Raw genomic sequence first — 24,066 nt, 5'->3', positions numbered from 1 at the left:
TCCGTCAAATAAATAAAATCTTTAAAAAAAAGAGAGAGAGAGAGAGAACATCTAAAGGTTAAAAAACAACTTTATTAAAATATAATTTACATAGCATAAAATTTACCCATTTCAACTGTACCATGTAATGATTTTTTAGTAAAGTTAGAGTTAAAAGTTAAAGTAAAAAAGTAAAGGTAAAAGTTAAAAGTAAAGGTTAAAATTAAAGTAAAGTTGACTATAAACCAATCACCATGTTTTAGAACACTTTCATCAGTGTTCTAATGCCCATAATGCCCGACTCCTCCATAATATGTAAATGTTAGGGTACATAAATTAAGGCTGCTAATGAACTCGCCTGAAAATGGGGAAATTATCCTGGGTTATCCAGGGGAACTCAATGTAATCACTTCTCTAAGAGTAGTCTGAGGGAACTGGAAGAAAGAACCAGGAAGATCACCACATGAGGGCTCACACAGCATGCTAGCTTTAAAGATGGAGTAACGAGGCCATAAGCCAAGGAATGCACGTGGCCTCTGGAAGTGGGAAAAGGCAACAAAATGGATTCTCCAGCAAGAGCACAGTTCCTCCTCTGAGGAACCATAAATAAAATTTTTCTTTCTTTTTTTTTTTAAGATTTTTTTTTTTATTTATTTGAGAGATGGAGATCACAAGTAGGCAGAGAAGCAGGCAGAGAGAGAGGAGGAAGCAGGCTCCCTGCTGAGCAGGGAGCCCGACGCGGGGCTCGATCCTAGGACCCTGGGATCATGACCCTAGCCGAAGGCAGAGGCTTTAACCCACTGAGCCACCCAGGCGCCCCAAGTTGGTATTTTTTTAAACTACTAAGTTTGTGGTAATTTATTACAGCAGAAAAAAACTATGAATGGTTGGCTATTTGTTTTATTATTCTTTCTCCTTTACTTGTATTTGAAATTATTCATCATAAAAGGAAAAAACTATGAATATGAAAGCAAACTAAAGAAAGATCACAATTAAAAAGGTACTAAGTCATTTCCTTCATCACAACTCCGCTTTCAAGAACTCAATTACTCATTAGAGATGAGTATTTAGGAATAACTCTCATTTTTCTGGTCCCCAATTTAACAGTCTATTGAATAGCTCCTGAAAAGATAAACAATAACTAAATGAAATTTTTGAAGACACTAACTAGAACAACGGCCCAGAGGAGACATGAAAATGCACAATATCAAAAATGTCCCAGAATGCCCAAAAGAAAATGTGATTCAAACAAAGTTATCTTCATAAACAAAACATCTGTGGTTTATTGTTATTCATGAAACTTTCTTTGGGACATAATTTTAAGTAGCAGTTATGAAGTGATCAGGTAAATCTATAAGTATGATTTTCAAGAGTATGTTTACCTAACAGGAAACTTACACAAGCCAGCAGTGGTCATATGTGTTCTACCTTGCAGCTTAGTCAGAGAAGTAACAAGAAACTTTGAGGGATTTTTATTTTAAAAAAAGGACAAAGTGGCTAAAGGCTAAGTTGTAAACAAACACTCCAGTCTCCATTCTCCAGTCTAGCTGCTGTTTCCACATACAGAGGAAAATGCATGGACTTTGAAAAGAAATACCACACACCTTTTATATACACCATTGATTAAAATGCTCTTGCCTTTGAGATTTCTCCATGGCACACTACTGGGGCCAGATTCAAAGCCTCTTCAGTTTCATCTCCTCTAAAGAAGAAGGCTGACCATGCCATCCTTTGGAGATAATATAAAAGTCATCTTTTAAAAGTACCTCATCTCCAAAAATACATACTATGGCACATACCTAAGAGAGAATTTAAAGCCCTTATGTTATCATCTTATTTTCTCCTGTAAGAACAAAAAAGTAAATAAACCTTGACTAAGTTCTATGTAATATGATAAAGCCAATGCAATGTTATCATCACCACCAAATAATGCTACACAGCATTAATGCCAACTCTACTCTTTCTTCAGCCAACCCATCTCTATGGCTATATTTGGCTACTCTCTGGTACATATGAGATAGGTACCTTTAAAAAGCTTACTTACATATTTAAACAGCTAGTAGATTATATTAAGTTAGATGGAACTTGGAGAAATGTAATAAAGGCAGATTTTATGATAACTCACAAACCTAAAAAGACCAAGCCCCTTTTTCTTTTATACAATAATAAAATGACAGTATAAATATGTAAGAGATTGCTGCCATTTTTCAGTAACCAATCACTGAGAACACACAAGGAAGACAACATTTAAAGAAGTTCCTTTAAAAGTCCTAGGACAATAAAGCATCGAAAACTTTTTAAAAAGCCAAAAAAAAAATAAAATAAAATAAAATCATAGGACACTTGAAAACAATCTCACATATTCTGTTAATGTTTTCATGCTCTAGGCAACTAGCTACAGACGAGAAGTAGTCAGGCCTAGACAGATCATCCAACTATGGCGATTCTTATACATTACAAAAGAAAAGGATTTTTTAAAATAGCTAATTGGGGTACCTGGGTGGCTCAGTTGGTTAAGCATTTGCCTTCTGCTAGGGTCAAGAGCCCAGGACACGGGGACCAAGCCCTGCATTGGGCTCCCTGCTCAATGGGGGGAGTCTGCTTCTCCCTCTACCCCTCCCCTCTGCTTGTGATCTCCTCTCTCTCTCAGATAAATAAAATCTTTTAAAAAAATAAAAGTTACTTATGACACTGCATACTTGCCACCAGTTAGATGACTACCAAAAAAAAAAAAAAAAAAAAACCACACACACACAAAACCATCAAAAAAAACAAAACAAACAAACAAAAAAAACACAAGAAAAAAACCTACCTGATTTGGTTCACAAAGAAAAACAATAAAAACACAGGGAAAAAAATTTTCTGTAGCTTTTTCTGATTCTTCCTAAAAAAAGAGTGGTCTCTCAAAGAGAGAAAAGCAAGCAAACACACCAAAATAATGGAAACATGGAAGGAACTTTTATATTTCTAGCTTTACAAAAGTCAAGGGGATCTCTCTCTCCAGCACCTTTTCTCTGGATCTTCTGTGGCTGAGGGTAAAGCAAATACACTTCATGGCACACTATTAAGATATACTAAAAAATAACCCAAAATTTTCTTCTTTCAGCATAAAATCCTTTATTATTTTAATCTGGTAAATTCCACTTAAAAATCAGCAATATCTTTACAAAAGACTTGCCAACCAACAAATGAAGGAACAAAAGAATTAGAAAATTACCTTTTTTGTAACCAAACAACCCAGAGCAGGAATCATCTATGGATACTAATACAGTTGGGAGAAACAGTGCTGGAGGGAAGGATATTCTCAGTCTCTCAGATTACTTATCAATTACAAAGGAAAAAAAAGAGGTAGACACTATCATAACTAAATACTCAAATTCAGCATAATAATGGGACAAAAACTAACAGCATATGCCTCTGAATGTGATACAACAGAAGACAGAGAATCATCCATGTATTATTTCTAACAACAACAACATTTAACCTGAACCGAACTATGAGGAAGCAATCAGACTCATCAACAATCAGACTAATCATCAGGACACTCTAGAGGGCAAATGGGCTGAACTCTTAAAAAATGTCAATGTCATAAAACATCCAAATGACAAAGGTGAGGGAAACTTGCTCTAGACTGAAGGCAACTAAAGACACATGACAACCAAATGTAATTTGAGAAGTCTGAGAAGATTCTGGATTTAAAAACAAAAGCAAAACACAACACAACAACAAAAAAAAAAACCACAAAAAAAAAAACCCACGTTATAAAGAGCATTTGGGGAAGAAATAGGAAAATCTAGATATGGAATATATATTGGGTAATACTATTGTTTCCGTGCTAAATTCCTAGAGAGGGACGAAAATATTGCAGTAATGTAGGATGATGCCATTGTTCTTAGGGGATATTTGCAGAAGGACCAAGGGGTAAAATGTCATGCTGTCTGCATTTTATCTCAAATGGTTCCAGAAAAAAACAAAAGTGTATAAATCCATACACAGACTTTTCATATATTGCTGGTGGGAATATAAATGGTAGTTACTCTGGAAAAGAGTTGGGCAGTTGCATAAAAAGTTAAATACAAAATAGCAATCCATTCCTAAGTATCTACTCAAAAGAAATTAAAACACACATCCACAAAATCTTCCTGAGAATGTCCACAGCAATTTTATTCATAGTAACCAAAAAATAGAAACAATCCAAATGTCCACCTACTGGTAAATGGATAAACAAAATGCTAAACATCTATTCAATGGAATACCACTCAGCCACAAAGATTATGGAAATACTGATACATAAATAGATGCCTCACAAACATTATGCTAAGTTAAAAAAAAAAAAAAAAAAGATACAAAAGACCACATATTATATGAGTCTGTTGATATAAAAAGTAGAGAAAAATAACTACTTAGAGATTAAAAAAAAAAAAAGATCAGCGGCTGCATGAAGTTGGAGGGTGTAATGGGGATTAACAGTAAACTGGCAGGGGCACCTGGCTGGCTCAGCTGCTGAAGCTTATGATTCTTGATCTCAGGGTTGTAGGTTTGAGTTTGATGTAGGGTGTACAGATTACTTAAAAATAAAAAAACCAGTAAACATACAGAAGAAATCTTACTGAAGTGATGAAAATATACAACTGGATTATAGTGATGGTTGCTCAGTTCTTACTAAAAATAAACTATCCATTTTAAATGGGTTAATTTATAATATGTAAATTATGCTTCAGTAAAGGTGCTTAAAAATAAAGCAGAAATATTTAAAAATAAAGCGCCTGGGTGGCTCAGTGGCTCAGTGGATTAAAGCCTCTGCCTTCAGTTCAGGTCATGATCTCATCATCTTGGGATCGAGCCCCACATCCCCACATCGGGCTCTCTGCTCAGTGGGGAGACTGCTTCCGCCTACCTCTCTGCCTGCCTCTCTGCCTACTTGTGATCTCTCTGTCAAATAAATAAATAAAATATTAAAAAAAAAAAGCAGATATGGTAAAAATGGCAATTATATAGGTATTCATGTGTTAGTCTTCAACTCTTCTTCAAGTCTTCTTCAATTCTTCCATAGTTTTTAAATACTTCAAAATAAAAAGCTGGGGGGGCGCCTGGGTGGCTCAGTGGGTTGGGCCGCTGCCTTCGGCTCAGGTCATGATCTCAGAGTCCTGGGATCGAGTCCCGCATCGGGCTCTCTGCTCAGCGGAGAGCCTGCTTCCCTCTCTCTCTCTGCCTGCCTCTCCATCTACTTGTGATTTCTCTCTGTCAAATAAATAAATAAAATCTTTAAAAAAAATAAAAAACAATAAAAAAAATAAAAAGCTGGGGGACAAGGGCACCTGGGTATCTCAGTCATTAAGCATCTGCCTTCAGCTCAGGTCATGATCCCGGAGTCCTGGGATCAAGCCCCACATCGGGCTCCCTGCTTCATGGGAAGCCTGCTTCTCCCTCCCACACCCCCTGCTTGTGTTCCCTCTCTCACTGTGTCTCTCTCTTCCTCAAATAAATAAAAAACAAAAGAAGTTGGGGGGACAAATCAGAATGAGCTCTGTAAAACACCCCCCCACCCCCAAATTTAGTGTCTATAACTGCAGATTATTACCTAAAGGAGGTAGAGGATTTGCGTAACATCACTGTGAAAGATTGAGGATTAAATAAAAGAAGAGCACAACACTCTGGAATCTAGGGCCAATTTTTATCAAGGATTTAACAATTCTTCTTAATTTAGGTGTTATTTCTTCCTAATTGCACAAGCAATGCATATTTATTATAGAATATTTAAGAATTACAATGAAAATGAAAGATTAATAAAGTGTAAAAAAAGAAAATAAAAACCAACTCAGAATAGCCAAAGAGAACCATTAATAATCTGTTCTTCATCCTTCAGATAAAACAGTTCCATTTCAGCAAAGGAAAGCTATCTGTATATAACATCATCACAACTTGATCAATTAGCATGCTGAAATTTTATATCATATCCCAACAATCCCATAAATCATAGTAAGAATGGAAAGGCAAAATAAAGTTAAGATGTAAATCCAATGCTTCCCTTTCAGCTTCCAATTTAAAAATGCATGCACTAGCCTCAGGTCTCCCCCCAAAACCCTCCTAAAATACATGTATGATGCTCCAGGTTGAAAGAATGTTTGCGCCTCCCAAAAGTCAGATGTTGAAACCTAACCTCCAATGTGATGGTATTAGGAGGTGGAGATTCTGGAAGTGATTAGGTCATAAGGGTAGAATCCTCATGAATAGGATTAGAGAGATCTCCCTCCCCTTCCACCATGTGGTGTTTCAATGTGAAGTCAGCCATCTACAAACCAGGATCAGGCCCTCACTAGACACCAAATCTGCTGGCACCGTGATGTGGGACTTCCCAGCCTCTAGACCTCCTGAGAAATAAATTTCTGGTGTTTATACACCAGTCTACGACAAAAGAAGACAAATTGGGAGGGGATCATAAATTCAAAAGAATAAAGTGATCAAGTGAGGAAGCAACATTTGGGGACCTGGAAGGTAGACAGATAAGTAAGTGGTAAATGATGGAGCCAACCTGAGAAAGCTGAATCCTCAGCCAGCAGTGGGGAAAAGGAGAGAAGAACCCGACTGAAAATGAGGATTCCCAAAATTTCAGGAATTAACAGCAGTGGGTACCCTACAAGTGAAGGTGAAGATCCGGATTAAAAAAAAAAATGTATTTGCCTAAACCCAAATGTTAGAACTGTCTAAACACTGCATATGAAGGCTGGTGAATGCCTCACACTGGAGGAAACGGGTGGGGCTTTTTAAAGCTCTAACTAAACAAAACTACAGCCTCCAATCAAGTCCACAGCCTCCAATCCACTTTCTGTGTTCTACTTTTAAATAGGAGTAGACAGCCAAAAACAACCAAATACCTAAGGTAAAGTATTGAATATGAAAGGAAAGGACTATAGCAAGAAATGGAAACTTGAAGAAAACAACACTGAGATCTCCCAGAAAGCAGAGCAAAAAAAAAAGTCAAAAGCTGAAAAGAGAAAAAGACAGAGAACCAGACCAGAAGGTCCAATACCTAAAAAACAGGAGATCTAAGAAAAGAGAACACAGACAATGAAGGGGAGGCAATCAAAGGATTAATTCAAGAACTCTCCCAAGAACAAGAGGGCGATTTCCAGACGGAAAGGGCTCCCCAAAGTGAAGCACAAGGTAAGAAAATACATGCTGAGATGTGTCACCATCAAACTTAGAATATACCAAGGACACAGCAAAGTTATCAAAAGCTTCCAGAGACGGAAAAGACGGGATTCATACAAAGAACAAAGAATCAGAACAACATTTCTACTGAGAAACAGAAGACTAAGGAGCAGTGCCTTCAAAACTCCAAGAAAAGTATTTCCAACCTTAAAATTGCTATCTAACCAAAACTGGGATATGAATGAAGCATCAGAGTAAAATATAGTTTCAGAATACAAAAGTCTTCAAGTTTTATCTCCTCTGCACTCTCAGGAAGTTTTAAAAAATGGGGTCCAGGAAATAAGGTTTCCAACAAAGGGTGGGGAGTAGAAGTGTGAAAGAAATCCCCAGGGTCCCCGGGGTGTAAGAGCTGTGCAGCACACCCAGAGCCCAAACAGTCCAGATCAGAGGAAGTCAAATGCTCTGCAAGAAACTTCTTCAAAAAGGCAAAACTGATATAACACTGTCTGAACTTACTAAGAAGGAATTCACAGTTGGTAAGGGCTTTGAGGGTAACTTAGGGAAAAAATATCTAAAAGACTGAGCAAACCAAGAGTTAACAGAAGTATTGCCCTTGGGGCAGCAAAAGATTGTACAGAAAAGGAAAATGAATCTAAATGTACTAATAGCTCAACTGTCAATAAGCATTTAAACAGTTAAAACAACATAAACACTAAAAACTGACTTAAACAAATTACAAATGATTAAAGAAGGAGAATGGGAGATAGGGTGAGTGAAGCCAACAACTTCCATGTGCCAGGCACAGCTTTAAATGTTTACACTCATTAATTTATCTAATCATCAGATAAAAACAGATATTGTCCTTATATATGAGAAAACGAATGCACACAGAGGGTAATAATTTGCCAAAGGTCATACAAATAGTAAGAAGCAGAAGAGCTTTGAACTGGCTATCAAAGAAAGAAATCCTCATCTCCCAGTAGGGAATCAACAGGTAATGGTTAAAACTGGGGGGTTGGGGGGGGGATAAATCAGCAGAGAAACAAAACCTCAAAATCAGCTGGAAGAATTGAAAAAGACTGATTCTGGGGAATGAAAGAAGGAAAAAGGGGTCTAGAATCCCTGCAGAACTACTTTACTTAAAGAAACTATGTGTATTTATAACTTAGATAAAAGGAAAATTAAATTATAAAAAGAAAATGTACTTGCCCTCAAAAATACCTTTTAAGTAAACCTTAAAACTTTTATTCAACCCTGGAAAACTGGACATAAATACCAATACAACAAAGGAAAAAGTGCAAAAATAAGCCCACATATATATATGCATTTAATACATGATAAAGATAGCATTTCAAATCTTGGGAGGGACATGAATTTCTCAAAAATGGGAAAAATGAATCATCTGAAAAACCTGTTAGATACCGACCTCCCATCACACTGCCAAATGTATTTCAACTATATAAAAGGTTCACATGAAATTTTGCAATGATAAAGAAAACAGAGGTAAATAATAATTACGTAACAATTATGTGGGGAAAAGACTTCTAAGCATGAAACCAAAAGCAGAAATCAAAAAAGACTGCTGGTTTCAACTTCGTAAAAATTCACAAAGTGAAAAAATGTTATAAAACTAGTTAAAAGACAAACTATAGGAAAGGCAAGTATTTAGCGAGATGCTCATTTCCTTAATATGCAAACAACTCAAATCAATTAGAGAAAGAATAACAATCCCATTGAGGTAGATAGGAAAACGCTAGTAAGTCATAAAAAAGTAAACGCCTCAATAAATCTGGGGAAGATCACAAATAGTCAATAAAGATATGGGAAGATGTTCTACCTCATTCATAATTAAAGCAATTAAATTAAAATGAATACATTTTTAACCTATCAAACCAGCATCAATGTAAGGACAAAGATCATTCTTGGGCTGATAAAAGTGTGTGGCAAAACAAGCACTCTTATACACTGATAGTAAAATAAATTTGTTACAATATTTTTGAAGTGAATTTGATATTACCTATCAAAATTTAAATTGCCCATGTACCCAACCCCAGCAATTCCACTTCTAGAACTGTACTTACAAGTATATAAACATACCTGTACCACAACAGCTTTATAAAAGCAAATACCTGGAAACTAGCTGTCCATCAACAAGTATATATTTAAATAAAATATAGTCAGCCACAATGAAATAAATACCACACACCCATTAAAAGAAGTGATGTCCACAGCATTCTGTGAAGTTAAACTAATCTGGGAACAATACGTATAGTATGACTCCATTTGCATGTGTGTACATATGGGGGAGGAGATGAGACTCCTCTCCTACACCAGTGATCTACTGATCATGCTCTCCCAGTTAAAAAATCTGCATCTACAGATCATGCTCTCCCAGTTAGAAAGACTCTTGGCAGCTGAAGTAGATGATTGATCTGAAATGACATACTTGACAATGTATCAAAGTTTGTTTTAAAGCACTGTGGAGAAAATTTCCCAACAAGACCTAACATTTAAGACCGAAAGACATCTATCAAGAACTACTTTCGGGGTGCCTGGGTGGCTTAGTGGGTTAAAGCCTCTGCCTTCGGCTCAGGTCATGGTCCCAGAGTCCTGGGATCCAGCCCTGCATCCGGCTCTCTGCTCAGCGGGGAGCCTGCTTCCTCCTCTCTCTGACTGCCTCTCTGCCTACTTGTAATCTCTGTCCGTCAAATAAATAAATAAATAAATAATATTAAAAAAAAAACCTGCTTTCATTGATTTTTAACTATATACAGAAGACAATTCTTTTTCAGGAAAAAAAAAAGCTGTAGGAGGAAGGATTTAAATCTGTATGTAGAACAGAAAAGTATAACAATAACTTCTCATTAGCATACATATGGACTCTGTGACCACTCTGATCAAATACAGGCTTACAAAGGCATGAGGTGTCTCTGAAAAAAACAGAGTAATGGCCACTTCCGGAGAATAAGTTGAGAGAGGGAAAACACAGGGATTTTCATACTATCTAAACTTTTCACCAGAAACCTGTATTAGTTTTATAATTATGTAACAAAATAAAATTTTGACAAGTAAAAAAATAGAAAACTGAAAAAATGCGCAAAATATAACTCACACATATCAATTTTTTAAATGCCGAAGATATCAAAAAGTAAGGACATTTATAGGTATTAAAACTATGTAGAACAACATCTGGGAAGGTACACAGGAAACTGACAGTAGATACCATCTCTCACAGAGACACAAAACCTAGACTTACAAAAAAACCTATCTTTCACTGAGAAAACTTCAGTACTATTTGAATAATTATGTTGTTCATAATAATGATTATTTTTTAATGTATGTACAAGATTCAGCAATAAAACTGTAAAATGAATTTTCATAACTGATCCCTGCTATAACGCAGCTAAACCTCGAAAACAGCATGCTCAGGAAAAGAAGCCAGCCACAAGGGCTACATGCTGCACATTTACAGTTACATACAATATCCAGAAAATGCAAATTCAGGAGAGACAGACAGCAGAATGGTGGTTGCCTGGTTGCGGGGGAGGGAACTGACCACAAACTGGCATAAACCTTACTGGAGGGGTGCCTGGTGGCTCAATAGGTTAAGGGAACAACTCTTGATTTCTGCTCAGGTCAGGATCTCAGAGTTGTGAAATCAAGCCCCACCTAGGCCTCTGAGCTGGGAGTGGAGCCTGCTGAAGATTCTCTCTCTCCCTCCTGGCCTCTAGCATGCTCCCCATCAAAAACAAACAAACAATAAAAGTAAAATACTGTTCTTCCAGTGAGAAAAAAAAGATTGGGGGGAAAAAAATCCAAGACAAGGGTGCTTGGGTCCCTCAGTTGTTAAGTGTCTGCCTTTGGCTCAGGTCATGATCCCAGGGTCCTGGGATAGAGCCCAACATCCAGCTCCTGGCTCTCACTCCCCCTGCTTGTGTTCCCTCTCTCTCTCTTTCTTTTTCTGTCAATTAATTAATTAATTATTAAAGGGACAAAAAATTAATGACTCTGAAATCAGGATGACGGGTACACAGGGTTCATTATACTTTTTGTTTTTTAAGATTTTATTTATTTATTTGACTGAGATCACAAGTAGGCAGAGAGGCAGGCAGAGAGAGAGAGAGAGAGAGGAGGAAGAAGGCTCCCTGCTGAGCAGAGAGTCGGATGTGGGGCTCATCCCAGGACCACATAACCTGAGCTGAAGGCAGAGGCTTTAACCCACTGAGCCACCCAGACACCCCTCGTTATACTTTTTCTTTTTCAAAATAAAAATATAAGTCTTTTAATAAAATGGCCAATGCAAACACATAATACTTAAGATTTCACTAAGCAATCAAAGAAATGCAAACTAAAACATGTAATGCCTTTTATCTATCAGATAAATCTACACAGCAAAAAAAAAAATTATCATTCCCAGAAAGCAAGCTTTCTAATGTGTAACTGTTCAGATTATTAATTGTTACATACTTCATGAAGGCAGTCTGTCAATGTTCAAAAACCTTCAAAAGGGCGTATCTTTGAGCTGGCAATTCCACTTCTAAGAATTTCTCCAATATAAACATATAAGCTATACATCACAATTTCTTTTTTTTTTTTAATTTTTTTTTTTAAAGATTTTATTTATTTATTTGACAGACAGAGATCACAAGCAGATAGAGAGGCAGGCAGAGAGAGAAAGAAGAGGAAGCAGGCTCCCTGCTGAGCAGAAAGCCCGATGTGGGACTCGATCCCAGGACCCTGAGATCATGACCTGAGCCAAAGGCAGAGGCTTAACCCTCTGAGCCACCCGGGCGCCCTACATCACAATTTCTTAAAACATTAATAGAGAAGGAAATAATCAGGCAAGCAGACACACATTTGTAATAGTGAAAAACAACAACAACAAAATCAATAAATGGCTTAACTAAGTTACAAAGTAAGTAATGGAATACTAGCAGCCATGAAAAACAGACATAGCAAAATATCTACACTCAGTGAAAAAGCAGGCTGTAAAGCATTACGTCTTATATTTTAACTTAAAAATACATCATACATATATATATTGATATACCCATTTATGTGAACACAAACTGACAACTGAGTAGTATTACAAGTGGCTTTATTTCTTTATTGTCTTTCCTCAACATTTCTGAATTTGCCTGTTTTCTGTATTCAGTATTACTACTTTAACAGTCAGGAAAAAAATTTTCCTTTCCAAAAAAGCTCACTTTCTGAGCAAAAAAAAAAAAAAAAAATGGATAAAGGGCATGTTCAGCCAATTCATAAAAGAAATACAAATGCACATTCAGGACATAAAAGTACTCATTAGAAATGACAAAATATTAATTAAAACAAGTCACTTTTTTTAATCTACAAAACAAAAAAATTCTTTTGATTGTAATATGCTGCATTAATGAAGTATTAAAGGAACAGTTACTCACACAGTAGTGGTAGAAATACAAATTAGTCTGACCTTTACGAGAGAGACAATTTGGCAATTAAATATTAAGAGCATTAAAAGCCATGTTTATCTTTAGCCCAGCAATCTAATTCAAGGAAAAAATTCTAAGGAAATAATTAAGGATATAAGCAAAGATTTACCTACAGGGATATTCTGAGTTTATAGTGATAAAAAATTAAAAGCAACACTGATATCCAACAAAAAAGGTTTATTAAATTATTCTATATCCATGTAACGGAATACTATGAAGCCTTTAAAAGTGCAGAATTGTATTAAAAATATAATAGTCATATTTTAAGTGAAAGCAGATTATAAGTAGTGTGTGTAGTAGTTAAAGAGTATCCACCAGGGACGCCTGGGTGGCTCAGTTGGTTGGACAACTGCCTTCGGCTTAGGTCATGATCTCGGAGTCCCGGGATCGAGTCCCACATCGGGCTCCCAGCTCCACGGGGGAGCCCTTCTCCTCACTCATGCTCTCTCTCCCTGTCTCTCTCTCAAATAAATAAATAAAATCTTTAAAAAAAAAAAAAAAAGAGAGAGAAGAGTATCCACCAAAACTCACACAAACCCAGAACCCCAGAAAGTGATCTTATTTAGAAATAGTCTTTGCAGATCCAATTAGTTCAGAAGATGTCAGATTAGGCTGGGCCAGAAATCCAACCGACTGGTGTCCTCCTGGGGAGACACACGCACAAGGAAGAAGGCCATGTGACTACTGAGGCAGAGATTGGAGTAAAGAGCTACAAGCCTAGGCACCCCAAGAAATGCCACTGGAAGCTAAGAGGTAAGGGAGGGTTCTTCTCTAGAAACCATCAGAGGGAGCACAGCCCCACTGATGGCCTGACTTCAACTTCTAGCCTCCAGAACTGTAAGAGAACAACTTTTTGTTCGAAACCAACCAGTTTGTGATAATTTGTTATGGCAGCCCTAGCAACCCACATGGTGTATAAAACACAGCAATGAGGAGCACAGGCTCTGGTTCCAAACTGCTTACGTGTGAATCCTATTTCTACCACTTATTATCCATGTAATCTTAAGCAAGTTATTTAACCTTACTGAGCCTCTTTTCCTTTTCTGTAAAATGAGGATAACAGTATTTATTTCCTAAATGATTGTGAACATTAAATTAGAGTAAACAATCACTTGAAACATTACCTAGAATACAGCAAATACTTCATTTTTGTAAAGCAAACAGGTACACATATTACAGTATGTATTACAAAAACACAGATGAAAAGATTTAAATTATTTACCTCTGGCTCCTGTGAGTGTGGCTTATTTTTGTTTTCTTTTTGTTGACTGGCACTTTCTAGCTGATCTACAATGATTTATGTCATAATAAAACTTTATGTCATTATAAAATAGTTTTTATTTTTAAATTTTAAAAAATGTAAAGGTAGCTGATTCCCAGTTGTATGCAAAACTCCATCCCTCAGCCAGTGATTTCTATTCTCCCAAAGCCTATTATCAAAGTACTTTTTTTTTTTAATTAAAAAGCAAAATTTACTTTATAAAACGAAAGCTGGGGTGCCTGGGTGACTCAGTCAGTTAAGCACCTGCCTTCAGCTCAGGTTATGATCCCGGGGCCCTGGGATGGAGCCCCACATCAGGCTCCCTGCTCAAGGGGGAGTCTGCTTCTCCCTCTCTCTCTCTCTGCCTGCTGCTCCCTACCCTCTTTCTCCATCAAATAAATAAAATCTTAAAAAAAGAAAAGCTGACCAGAAAGTATTTTAGAAGGACACTGTATCATTCAATCAATTGAGTAGTATGCTCTTGCTCCACAATAGGCTGTGAATCACTGACCTCAAGCACAAGAATACAAGTGTGAACCCCTGGAAACACTCACAGAGCCAAGGCTTATACATAAGAAAACACAACTGTTCTTTTTTTTTTTTTTTTTTTTTTTTAAGATTTTTTATCTACTTATTTGACAGAGAGAAAGGGCACAAGGAGGGGAAGTGGCAGGCAGAAGGGCACAGAGAAGCAGGCTTCCGGCTGAGCAGGGAGCCTGATGCAGGGCTCAATCCCAGGATGCTAGGATCATTACCTGAGCAAAAGGCAGATGCTTAACTGGCTGAGTCACCAGAGGCGCCACAACTGTTCATTTTTTAAAGTGAGTCTTTTAAAATCTAGTACACAGTAAATTCAGTGGGGCTAAGTTCCATATTTGGAATAAACTGCTCTCCTCCCAAGATATATACTAACTTTGACAAATCATTAGAAAACCACTCGCAAAATCAATTACCCTTACAAGTTAAAAGTGTATTAGTTTCATCTGCACAAGGTGATTTTATACTAAGAATTAAACCTTTTCCATGAGTTTCAGTCGTGTTTGGGGTCCCTAAAAAGTTTAACTCATAAAATATGTTCCCTGACAATTATTTCACAAGCAAATTCAGACGAATTCACTAGTTAACACATTTTGCTCTTAACACAGCAAAACAAAGTTTTAATAATTACATGTAATTAATGGATGAGAAGACTCTCAATACAGTTGCTCAATACAGTGAAGGAATTCTATGGTATTTGAAGAGATCAAATCTACCACTGCACTTTTAGAAAACTACATACCTATTTGATGATCCTCTCCAAGTATCTTGACAACTAACTCAGTACAAGGGCTGTGGTATCCACTGTACCAGATAGGAAGAACAATTATTCAAATTACAACACCGTTAAAAAATATACACACGCACGCACAAAGAAAATTCTCTAAGTATATGTGCACATACATATGGGTGCAAAATTCTATAGGCACGAAACTTTTCTAAAAGGTACAGAAGAAATACCTCCCACCTCAGCCTGGGGTTGGCTTCTCCTGCTCCCTCTGCCCCTCCCCTCACTGTGCATGTACTCTCTCTCACTCTCTGTCTCAAATAAATAAATAAAATCTTAAAAAAAAAGAAAAAAAGATATGCCAGAAAGTTAGAGGCAGATAAATCAGAACCAATCTTTAGAGGGTCCAGAATGTCAAGCTAAACTCTATTCTTTATTATTCTTAAAAACCTTTATTGTTAAAGGTTTTTAAGAAAAAAATGGCCCAGATCAAAGCTGTGATTTTAGAAAGATTAATCTGGTAGTGGTAAGTCCACAAAATGGGCTGGAAGGGAGACAGCCTGGTGTAGAAAGCCAATTTAGAGAGTATTCCTGTTAAGGTGGAAGCAAGGGGAATGGAGAAAAGAGCTGCGAAGTACACAGTAGAGTGGAAACGAATGGGTTTTGGCAAATGATTTGAGGTGTCCAGGAACAAGAGAGCATTGGAAGAATTCAGTTCAAGCCTAATGTCTAGGAGACTAATGGAGCTATTAATTAAAAGAAAAGAAAAGAAAAAGAAAGAAAAGCTGGCTGGTAAAATGAGGAAAAGGACAGACAGACCTTTTAAAAACACAATTAGTTTTGGGCGCCAATAAAACATCCATAATACTTCCCCCCATCAGAAAACCTTGCACAGGGGCGCCTGGGTAGCTAAATGTATTAAAGCCTCTGCCTTCGGCTCAGGTCATGATCCCAGGATCCTGGGATCGAGCCCCACTTCGGGCTCTTTGCTTGGCAGGGAGCCTGCTTCCACCTCTCTCTCTGCCTGCCTCTCTGACTACTTGTGATTGCTGTCTGTCAAATAAATAAATAAAATTTAAAAAAAAAAGAAAGAAAGAAAACCTTGCACACTTTTCTGGTCTAATTTTTACATTTAGCCAAAGATAGTATTTAATACAAGTAAGGGAAATAATGCAGAGTCAATGAGAAGCCAGTTCAGGGCATCTGACATGATCAAAAATAAGCTACACAGGATTAAGTTGGACTCCTACCTCACACCCTGTACAAAAATTAACTCAAAATGAGTCAGTGACCAAAATATAAGAAGTGAAACTGTAAAACTCTCAGAAGAAAACACAGAAGAATCTTCACAACCTTGGATTAGCAATGGATTATTAGATATAATGCAAAAGGCATAAGCAACAACAAAAAAATTAGATAAACTGGACCACATCAAAATAAAACTGTGCACTGAAGGAAATCATCAAGAAAAAGGAAAAGATAATCTACAGAATGGGAGGTAATATTTGCAAATCACATATAAGGATCTAGTATCCAGAATATATAAAGAACTCTTACAACTGAAGGAAAAGAAAGGACAAACAATCCAACTAAAAAAAAGCAAAGGACTTGAATAAACACTTCTCCAAGAAGGTATACAAATGCCTAAAAAGCTTATTAAAAGACATTCAATATCATTAGTAATTAGAAAAATATAAATCAAAATCATAATGAGGTGCCACTTCATAGGTGTAAGAATAGCTATAATTTTTAAAAAGGAAAATAACAATGGTTGGCAAGGGAAAGAGAAATTGGGACAGAGACCTTTGTTCATTGTTAGGGGGGATTATCAAATAATTCAACCGCCATGGAAAATAGTTTGATGGTTCCTCAAAAAGTTAAACATAGAATTACTGTATAATCCAGCTACTCAACTCCTAGGTATATAACCAAAAGAAGTAAAAACAGGTACTCAAATACATGCACATGCATCTTCATAGCAGCACTATTCACAATAGCCAGAAGTTGGAAATGGGTTGGCTCTCTGTCAACCGATGAATGGATAAATTGTGGTATGAACATCCACTGAAATACTATTTAGCCATAAATAGGACTGAAGTACTGATACATGCTATACAACATGGATGAACCTTGAAAAACACTAGACACAAAAGGACTAATACTGTATGACTCCCTTCATATGAAATATCAGGAATAGGAACATGCATAGGGAAGAATTCAGACTGGCGGTTATCAGGGCAAAGGGGAGAAAATGGACCTGGGTGGCTGCCAGGGCTTGGGTTTCCAAGGAATGATGAGCAACTGCTTTAACAGGTGTAGGGTTTCCTTTTGAGGTGATGAAAATGTTTCACTGGACATAGGTGGCAGCTACCACACTGTGAATACATTAAATGCCACTGAATTGTTCACTTCATTATGGTTTCATTTTATGTTTCACTGATTTCATCTCAATTTTTAAAAAACCAACAATATTCCAAACAAAAAGTAAAAATAAGCTCTACGTCTTGTCATTCCTGATTCCATTTGTCACATTCTAGCCAAGCCAAGATCCTAGATGGCTCTGCTCCACTTGTTCTTTCCTGGTTTCACTCAGGAAACATCTTCTACCTACAATACACTGCCTTTCCATCAATTCAAATCCCCTAATTATTTCAAAACTTCTAAGAACACAACTTGCCCAGAGCAGTCATTCAATCTTCGTGAATCATTGGTTCTATTTGATTCAGTCCATCCCTACTTGTTCTGAAATTTTATTCAGTTAATTTAGTATTGCTAATTGAATGTTTCCTCATTATCCCCAAACTTTTCTCTGATCATTTCAGACACGTTCTTCTCCTCTTAGAGCACAAAGTGTAATAGTGGCTGTCTTCTTTTTGCATTACACTGTCTGCTAAGGCTCTAGCCAAAAGACATTGATTTAAATACTGTCTGGTTGGTAGTTTTTGCTGTTATGTGCTACACAAACTTTCTGTGGAAGCAGTAGGAAGATAAGAGATGGCGAAGAAACCACCTCCATCCACCCTCATTGTAACAGAGACAAGTCCCCCAGCAACACTGTCTGTAAAGCACAACAATGTACTTTTTACTGCATTCCTTTTAAAACTAAAATGAATCTAGATGCTCTCTTTATAAACTTTTTTATATTACACCCAGAGTCTCAACTTGTATGTGCCACTCAGAAAGTTAAGAACAGGGTGGAAAAGAAGAACTCCAAACCAAGAACCCTCAACCTTCTTAAAAATGTCACAGAGCATGGGACACTAGGGTGGCCCAGTGGGTTGAGCAGCCATGTGCTCAGCAGAGAGTCTACTTGAGATTCTCTCTCTTCCCCTCCCTTTGCCCCTCCCCCCATGCTCTCCCTCTCCTTCCCCATCTTCCTCTCTCCCACTCTTGCCCTCTAAATCAATCAATCAAACATTTTTTTAAAAGTCAGAGAGTGCAAAACACTCTTGTCATTAAGTGTTATGCAATCCTTCCCTACCCTCCTCCCAAAACTGCTGCTTGGCACATATTATAGTCCAGAAACCCCATACTATTATCTTGGTTTATCTGTTATAAAGGGACTTGCCCTAGCCTCGTGCATATAAACCAGAGATTGGATCAGAAACTGATGTATCATGCAGGTGACGAGAAATAGATTAAGATTAGGCTGTAGAGGTACCATGAAATAAGAGATACAACTTATTTTCACATCTAGATTCTGATTTTGCTTCATTGTGTCAAATATACCTTTATTTTATCTAGTCTGGTGCCTCTGACAATCTTGACAAAGTCAACAAGACATGACTGTATAAAAATGTTTTTCCCTAGTTACTTTTCTAGAAAACATCTGTTCCACCCACGATGGACACATGTAATGTTCCAAAAAATACACACTACTTCCTGAAGACACCTGCAGGTAACTAGTATGTTGCAACACCACAACTGCAAAGTACCAGCCAAATGAACAGTCAACACTGGCTATATGCTAGTCAAAACTATTGTATTTATGCCTGTACCAAAAATAAGGCCAGTATTAATTCCGAAGTTAACGTCCTCTAAAAATCTAGAAGTATTAAAAAATAAAATAAAGTCTAGGGGCATCTGGTTGGCTCAGCTGCTAGAGCATGCAATTCTCGATCCTGAGGTCTTAAGTTCAAGCCCCATGTTGGGCATGGAGCCTACTTTAACAATCAATCAAATCAAATCAAATTGAATCAAAATAAAATCTAAAAGTGTTATTTGCTTCTTGTCACAAATGCTAAAGAACAACTCACTTTAAAAACATGAGACAAATGATTTTGAGGGCCAGAAGTGAACTTAAAATCTTATGTGACATCAACGGTACACTTAAAATTGGTTAAAATGGTTTTATGTTAAATTTTTAAAAAATCATACGGAAGTTCTCCTCTGAATCATGTTGGTTCTCCCTTAAAACAAAGCAATCTATTTAGCTACATTAAAGGATGAGAAACCACTAAACTGAATGTGCTTAAATTATAAATGGTTAAAAAGCTTCAGTGATTTGAATTAACAGAAACTTTCTGACCTCTTAAGGAAGGTGTTTATTAGTCTTCATCTCCAGGGAGGATATATGCAATGAAAAAGTTTTAAACTGTAATAAGAGAGATTTAGTTTTGACAGAATTCTAACTAGAAATGCAATAAAACACTATAATAAGGTATCACACAAATCTCTACCCTCAGGGATGCAACAATAAGCTATCTGGGAAGGATTATATGCAATTCTTCAAGAAAAACTGGAATGAACTAGAGAATCTCTTAAGCCAGCTTCCAGTATCAGAACTCCAGGTTCTATATTCACAGCCTAGTAATGTCTCTGCAAGACATTCCACCTGCAGAAAGTTCTAGTAATCTATGAGTCATTTCAGTTGGCTGCAGATACTAGGTCTTTTCAGCACACCATTTATTCATTTTATGTACTCACTTAGGAACTGAAAATTGACTACTTTTGTTAAGAGGCAGTTCCATCAATCTCCAGCAGGATGGCTGCCTGCCAGCTCAGGTATAAACACTCCAAAAATGCTTAAACTGAAACATACTTCATCCCAAATTAAACAAATAGAAATATCTACATAATGTGCAACAAGCTAAAGACTTGAGGGAAAAATGTAGGGTAGATAATTTCAAGACCAAACCATTCAATTCAGTCAGTTCTTCAACAGCTTCTTAAAAAGTTGTCTGTTACTGACAACAAAAAATACTTTTGAAAATAAAAGCAACCAAAGTTTCAACCAAAGTTGAAAACTTTCCAACCCAAGTTTCATTTTAGAAAATTTATGGCCTTCATTTTAAAATAATGATTTTTAATTTACCACATTATTTTCTAACAGTTATCAAACAACTGAATGGTGATTATTTATTAAAACCCACAGCAGGCACTTACGAAGTCATAGTAAAGTTAATCATCTCAAATTCAACAGGTTAATCACAGCAATTTGAGATTTTGCCAATCTGTATTAGGACAATCTCAACAGTTTACAAAATTGGACATTTAAATGACACTTAAAAACAGTACATTTCTGGGGCACCTGGGTGGCTCAGTGGATTAAGCCGCTGCCTTCGGCTCAGGTCATGATCTCAGGGTCCTGGGATCGGGTCCCGCATAGAGCTCTCTGCTCGGCAGGGAGCTTGCTTCCCTCTCTCTCTCTCTCTCTGGCTGCCTCTCTGTCTACTTGTGATTTCTCTCTGTCAAATAAATAAATCTTTAAAATAAAAATAAAAAAAAAAAACAGTACATTTCTATATATTAACACAAATGTTGTGACGAGCACACATGCATGACTGTATTTATTTTAACTAGATTTTACTAAACAAAAATTTAACAAGACAAAGTATAGCCAGGTCAAAATAGGAATCAAAATACAATACTGGAGCTAACTGCTTTCATTAGAAAGAAAAGAATAGCAAGCCTCACTCCCTTCAGTTCAAAAACAATTTTTCATTTTATAATCAAAAATAAAGAGTATGACTTCTATAGTCAAAAAATGAGGTACTATAGCTTAAAGCTGAGTTATCACTTAATTGCCTGGATTCCTAAGCAGTTACTAACTTCTAACTGCTTTAAAACCTGAACCCATCTTTTAATGGCTCACTGCTTTGCTTAGAAATGTGTCACACCTTGATTTAAACAAAGATGCCATCTCATTAGAATACATGCTGCTCTGTTAATAATTTTTCATTAAGAAATTCAAATAATGGTGCGCCTGGGTGGGTCAGTGGGTTGAAGCCTCTGCTTTCGGCTCAGGTCATGATCCCAGGGTCCTGGGATCGAGTCCCACATCCGGCTCTCTGCTCAGCAGGAAGCCTGCTTCCCTTTCTCTCTCTGCCTGCCTCTCTGCCTACTTGTGATCTCTGTCAAATAAATAAATAAAATCTTTAAAAAATTTTTCAAATAAAATTTCCATAATGCAACTATAATTTTTAAGTTTTTTTTTTCTTATCCACACTGTGCCTCACCTTTCACAACACCTAAAAACAAACAATCTTAGATGTTAAACAAACACACCTCAAACATATAAAATTCAGTACACTGGTTCTGTAGCCATAATTATACTAATAAATACTGAGTCTAAAGAACTAAAAACATATAGGGGCAGGGTTTAAATTGTACGACTCACAAGGGGGTGGGGAGAAATAATGATCCTTCCTACCAAACTGGCAGCAACAATATGCCAAGTTTCCTATGCTAAACTAGTGTAAACAAGGAAGAAAAAGACCTGGGGGTAGGAAGTAGGCAGGCAAGAGAACCCTCTTCAAGATACGGCTTTACTTCTAAATTTCACTAGTGTAATACCTGTTCTCAGTGTTTCCAATAACCCCTACCAAGGACTATTTAAACACCACAGGTTGGTCTTCTGAAAATTACTGTAGGCTGCAGTCCCTCTCTTAGATAATCCCAGATATAAAAGATAAGAAGTGGGGATCACAAATGCTTCTTCAATTATAAAGACTATCTCCTGCATTGAATGCCTCAAAAAGTTTTCTAAACATTTAGAAATTCAATTCTACTCTTGCTATAACAATCAAGTTTAAAAAGATAAAATAACAGGGCCTACCAATGATGCTCCAAAAAAAAAAAAAATATCACACATCACCTTTGGCATGACCACAGCTACAGGTAAGATGATAAGATGAGCATCATTCCAGACAGGACTAGAAGAGGAATGGGATAAAGACTAGGCTTACCGCCTCTTTTTTTCTGGCATTGCCTGAGGCATTCAGTGGACATGGAATAAAGGGGAAACTGGTTGTATAAGTGATGCCAAGAGAAACAAGATTCCACATGTCAAGGGACTGAATGCCCAAACACTGAGAGCAAAGGGCACTCATCCCCCCTGGCTTTCTGACAAACGAAAAATGAGTTGTTTCACCTGAAATCCTTTCAAAGGAAGTCTAATGGTCTCTATCACTCACCCTAAGTGAACTCAACCACCCTCCTAAAAGAACAAGAAGAAGCCCTGCTTATCAAAATAGCAAGTGCTACACATACAAAGCCAAGAAACACTCCTTTAGTCTAAGTGCCATGGTCTTCTGCCCCAATTCTACAAGGAGACTCCAAGCCAAAAAAAAAAAACTTGGTTCCCAGCCTAAGCCAAGTTCTCCATTTTCCCAAACATCCCAGACAACCGAGCTTTACTTCAGATAAGCCCTTCTCCATTCTGGCCTTCTGGAGTCCAGGGCTCCAGGGCCCTCAGAAAGTTCCCTCCTTCAAGATAATGTCCTTTCCTTCACTGTTCCTAAGGGTTTTCCAGACCCTGCCGCAGGTCTAGCACTCCCCGGTCCTCCGTTAGTGGATCCCACTCCTCCCTGGCACTACTCTTCGGAAAGTCATCTCTCTTACCGTACTCACTTGTCCTCCCCCATAATATTTTTTTCCTTTTCCCTATTTGTCCTCGAATGAAGAAACACACACACACACACATACACACAATCTCCCAGGTCCTAATTCCCCAGTCTCTCCCGTGCCCCCAGGTTCTTCCATAACACTTAATTCTCTCCCAGAGTGCCCCCTCATCCCTGTTTTCCTCAACCCTAACTCCATACCCCAAGCTTTTTTCCCACCTCCCAAATTCAGATTTCCTGTGTTGTTTACTCCTAACCAACACCGCAACCTCTTGCTCCCAGGTCTACCCCTATGCCTGGATACTCAAGTCTTTCCCCTCTTTCCACGTTCCTCGACCCCCAATTCTCTGCGGAACCTCAGGAGCCCCTCCCCAGTCTCCCTTCCGCCCCTCCTGCACTCCGTGGCCCCCCATTCCCCTCGTACGTCCTCTCTAGCCTTACTCAGCTCCCAAATTTCTCCCATGTCCTGGAGGCTCCCCCACACGCCCTCCACGACCGGAGAAGGGGGAGCCCCTGAGTGTCCGCCCGGCCCGCCCTGCCGCCGCGCTCGGGTGTCCCTTCCCTTCCCCGCGGGCCCCAGCGCTGGCGCGGCGGGGCCGGCTCACCAGTTGGTCATGTCCAGGAAGAAGGCGCAGCCGGCAGGGTTGAGCTGGAAGCCGAGCAGCCGCTGGAACTCGGAGATGAGCACGTCCTTGTCGGTGGTGCCCAAGCAGCTGAACTTCTGCATCAGCTCGGGGTCCAGGTCCACGTCCATGCCCTCCATGGCTGGGGCCGAACACCCGCTTCTCCGCCTCCTCAAAACCGAGCCGCCGCCGCCGCCGCGCCGCCGGGCCCGGGGACCGGGAGGGGGCCCGCTGCTAGCTGGCGCCGCGACCCCACTCCTTTGAGGTAGGCCCCGGGCCTCTCACCGCCTCATAGGGATAAACTCACTCAGCCACTCACTCACTCTCGCTCCCCCCCCTCCCACCCCCCCCAGCGCCGCCGCCTCCGCCGCCGCCGCCTCTAGCTTCGCCGCCGCCTCCGCCTCCTCCCGCGCCGCGCCCACTGCGCAAGCGCCGCCCGCCTGTACCCCGCCCCTTCCTCTCCGGGAGCCCC

The 24,066-nt window shown here is 38.4% G+C and overlaps 1 protein-coding gene across 3 annotated transcripts in view; it reads right to left on the bottom strand.

Annotated features, from left to right (window-relative positions):
• The window catches only part of ILRUN (inflammation and lipid regulator with UBA-like and NBR1-like domains), a 94,611-nt gene extending 70,597 nt beyond the window's left edge, over window positions 1-24,014 (bottom strand). The window contains exon 1 of one of the 3 annotated variants that reach the window (XM_082732418.1): window positions 23,577-24,014. In XM_082732418.1, the coding sequence (XP_082588544.1) occupies window positions 23,577-23,734 (158 nt within the window). In that variant the 5' untranslated portion in view covers window positions 23,735-24,014. The remainder of the gene's footprint in view (window positions 1-23,576) is intronic. The other 2 variants (XM_082732420.1, XM_082732419.1) reach the window with 2 other exon arrangements.
• Window positions 24,015-24,066: the final 52 nt, after the last annotated feature.

This window comes from Mustela nivalis (genome assembly GCF_964662115.1).
Source record: "Mustela nivalis genome assembly, chromosome: 5".
NCBI lineage: Eukaryota > Metazoa > Chordata > Mammalia > Carnivora > Mustelidae > Mustela > Mustela nivalis.
Note: the sequence above shows the minus strand (reverse complement) of the source record. Positions and strands in the feature narration are given on the sequence as shown.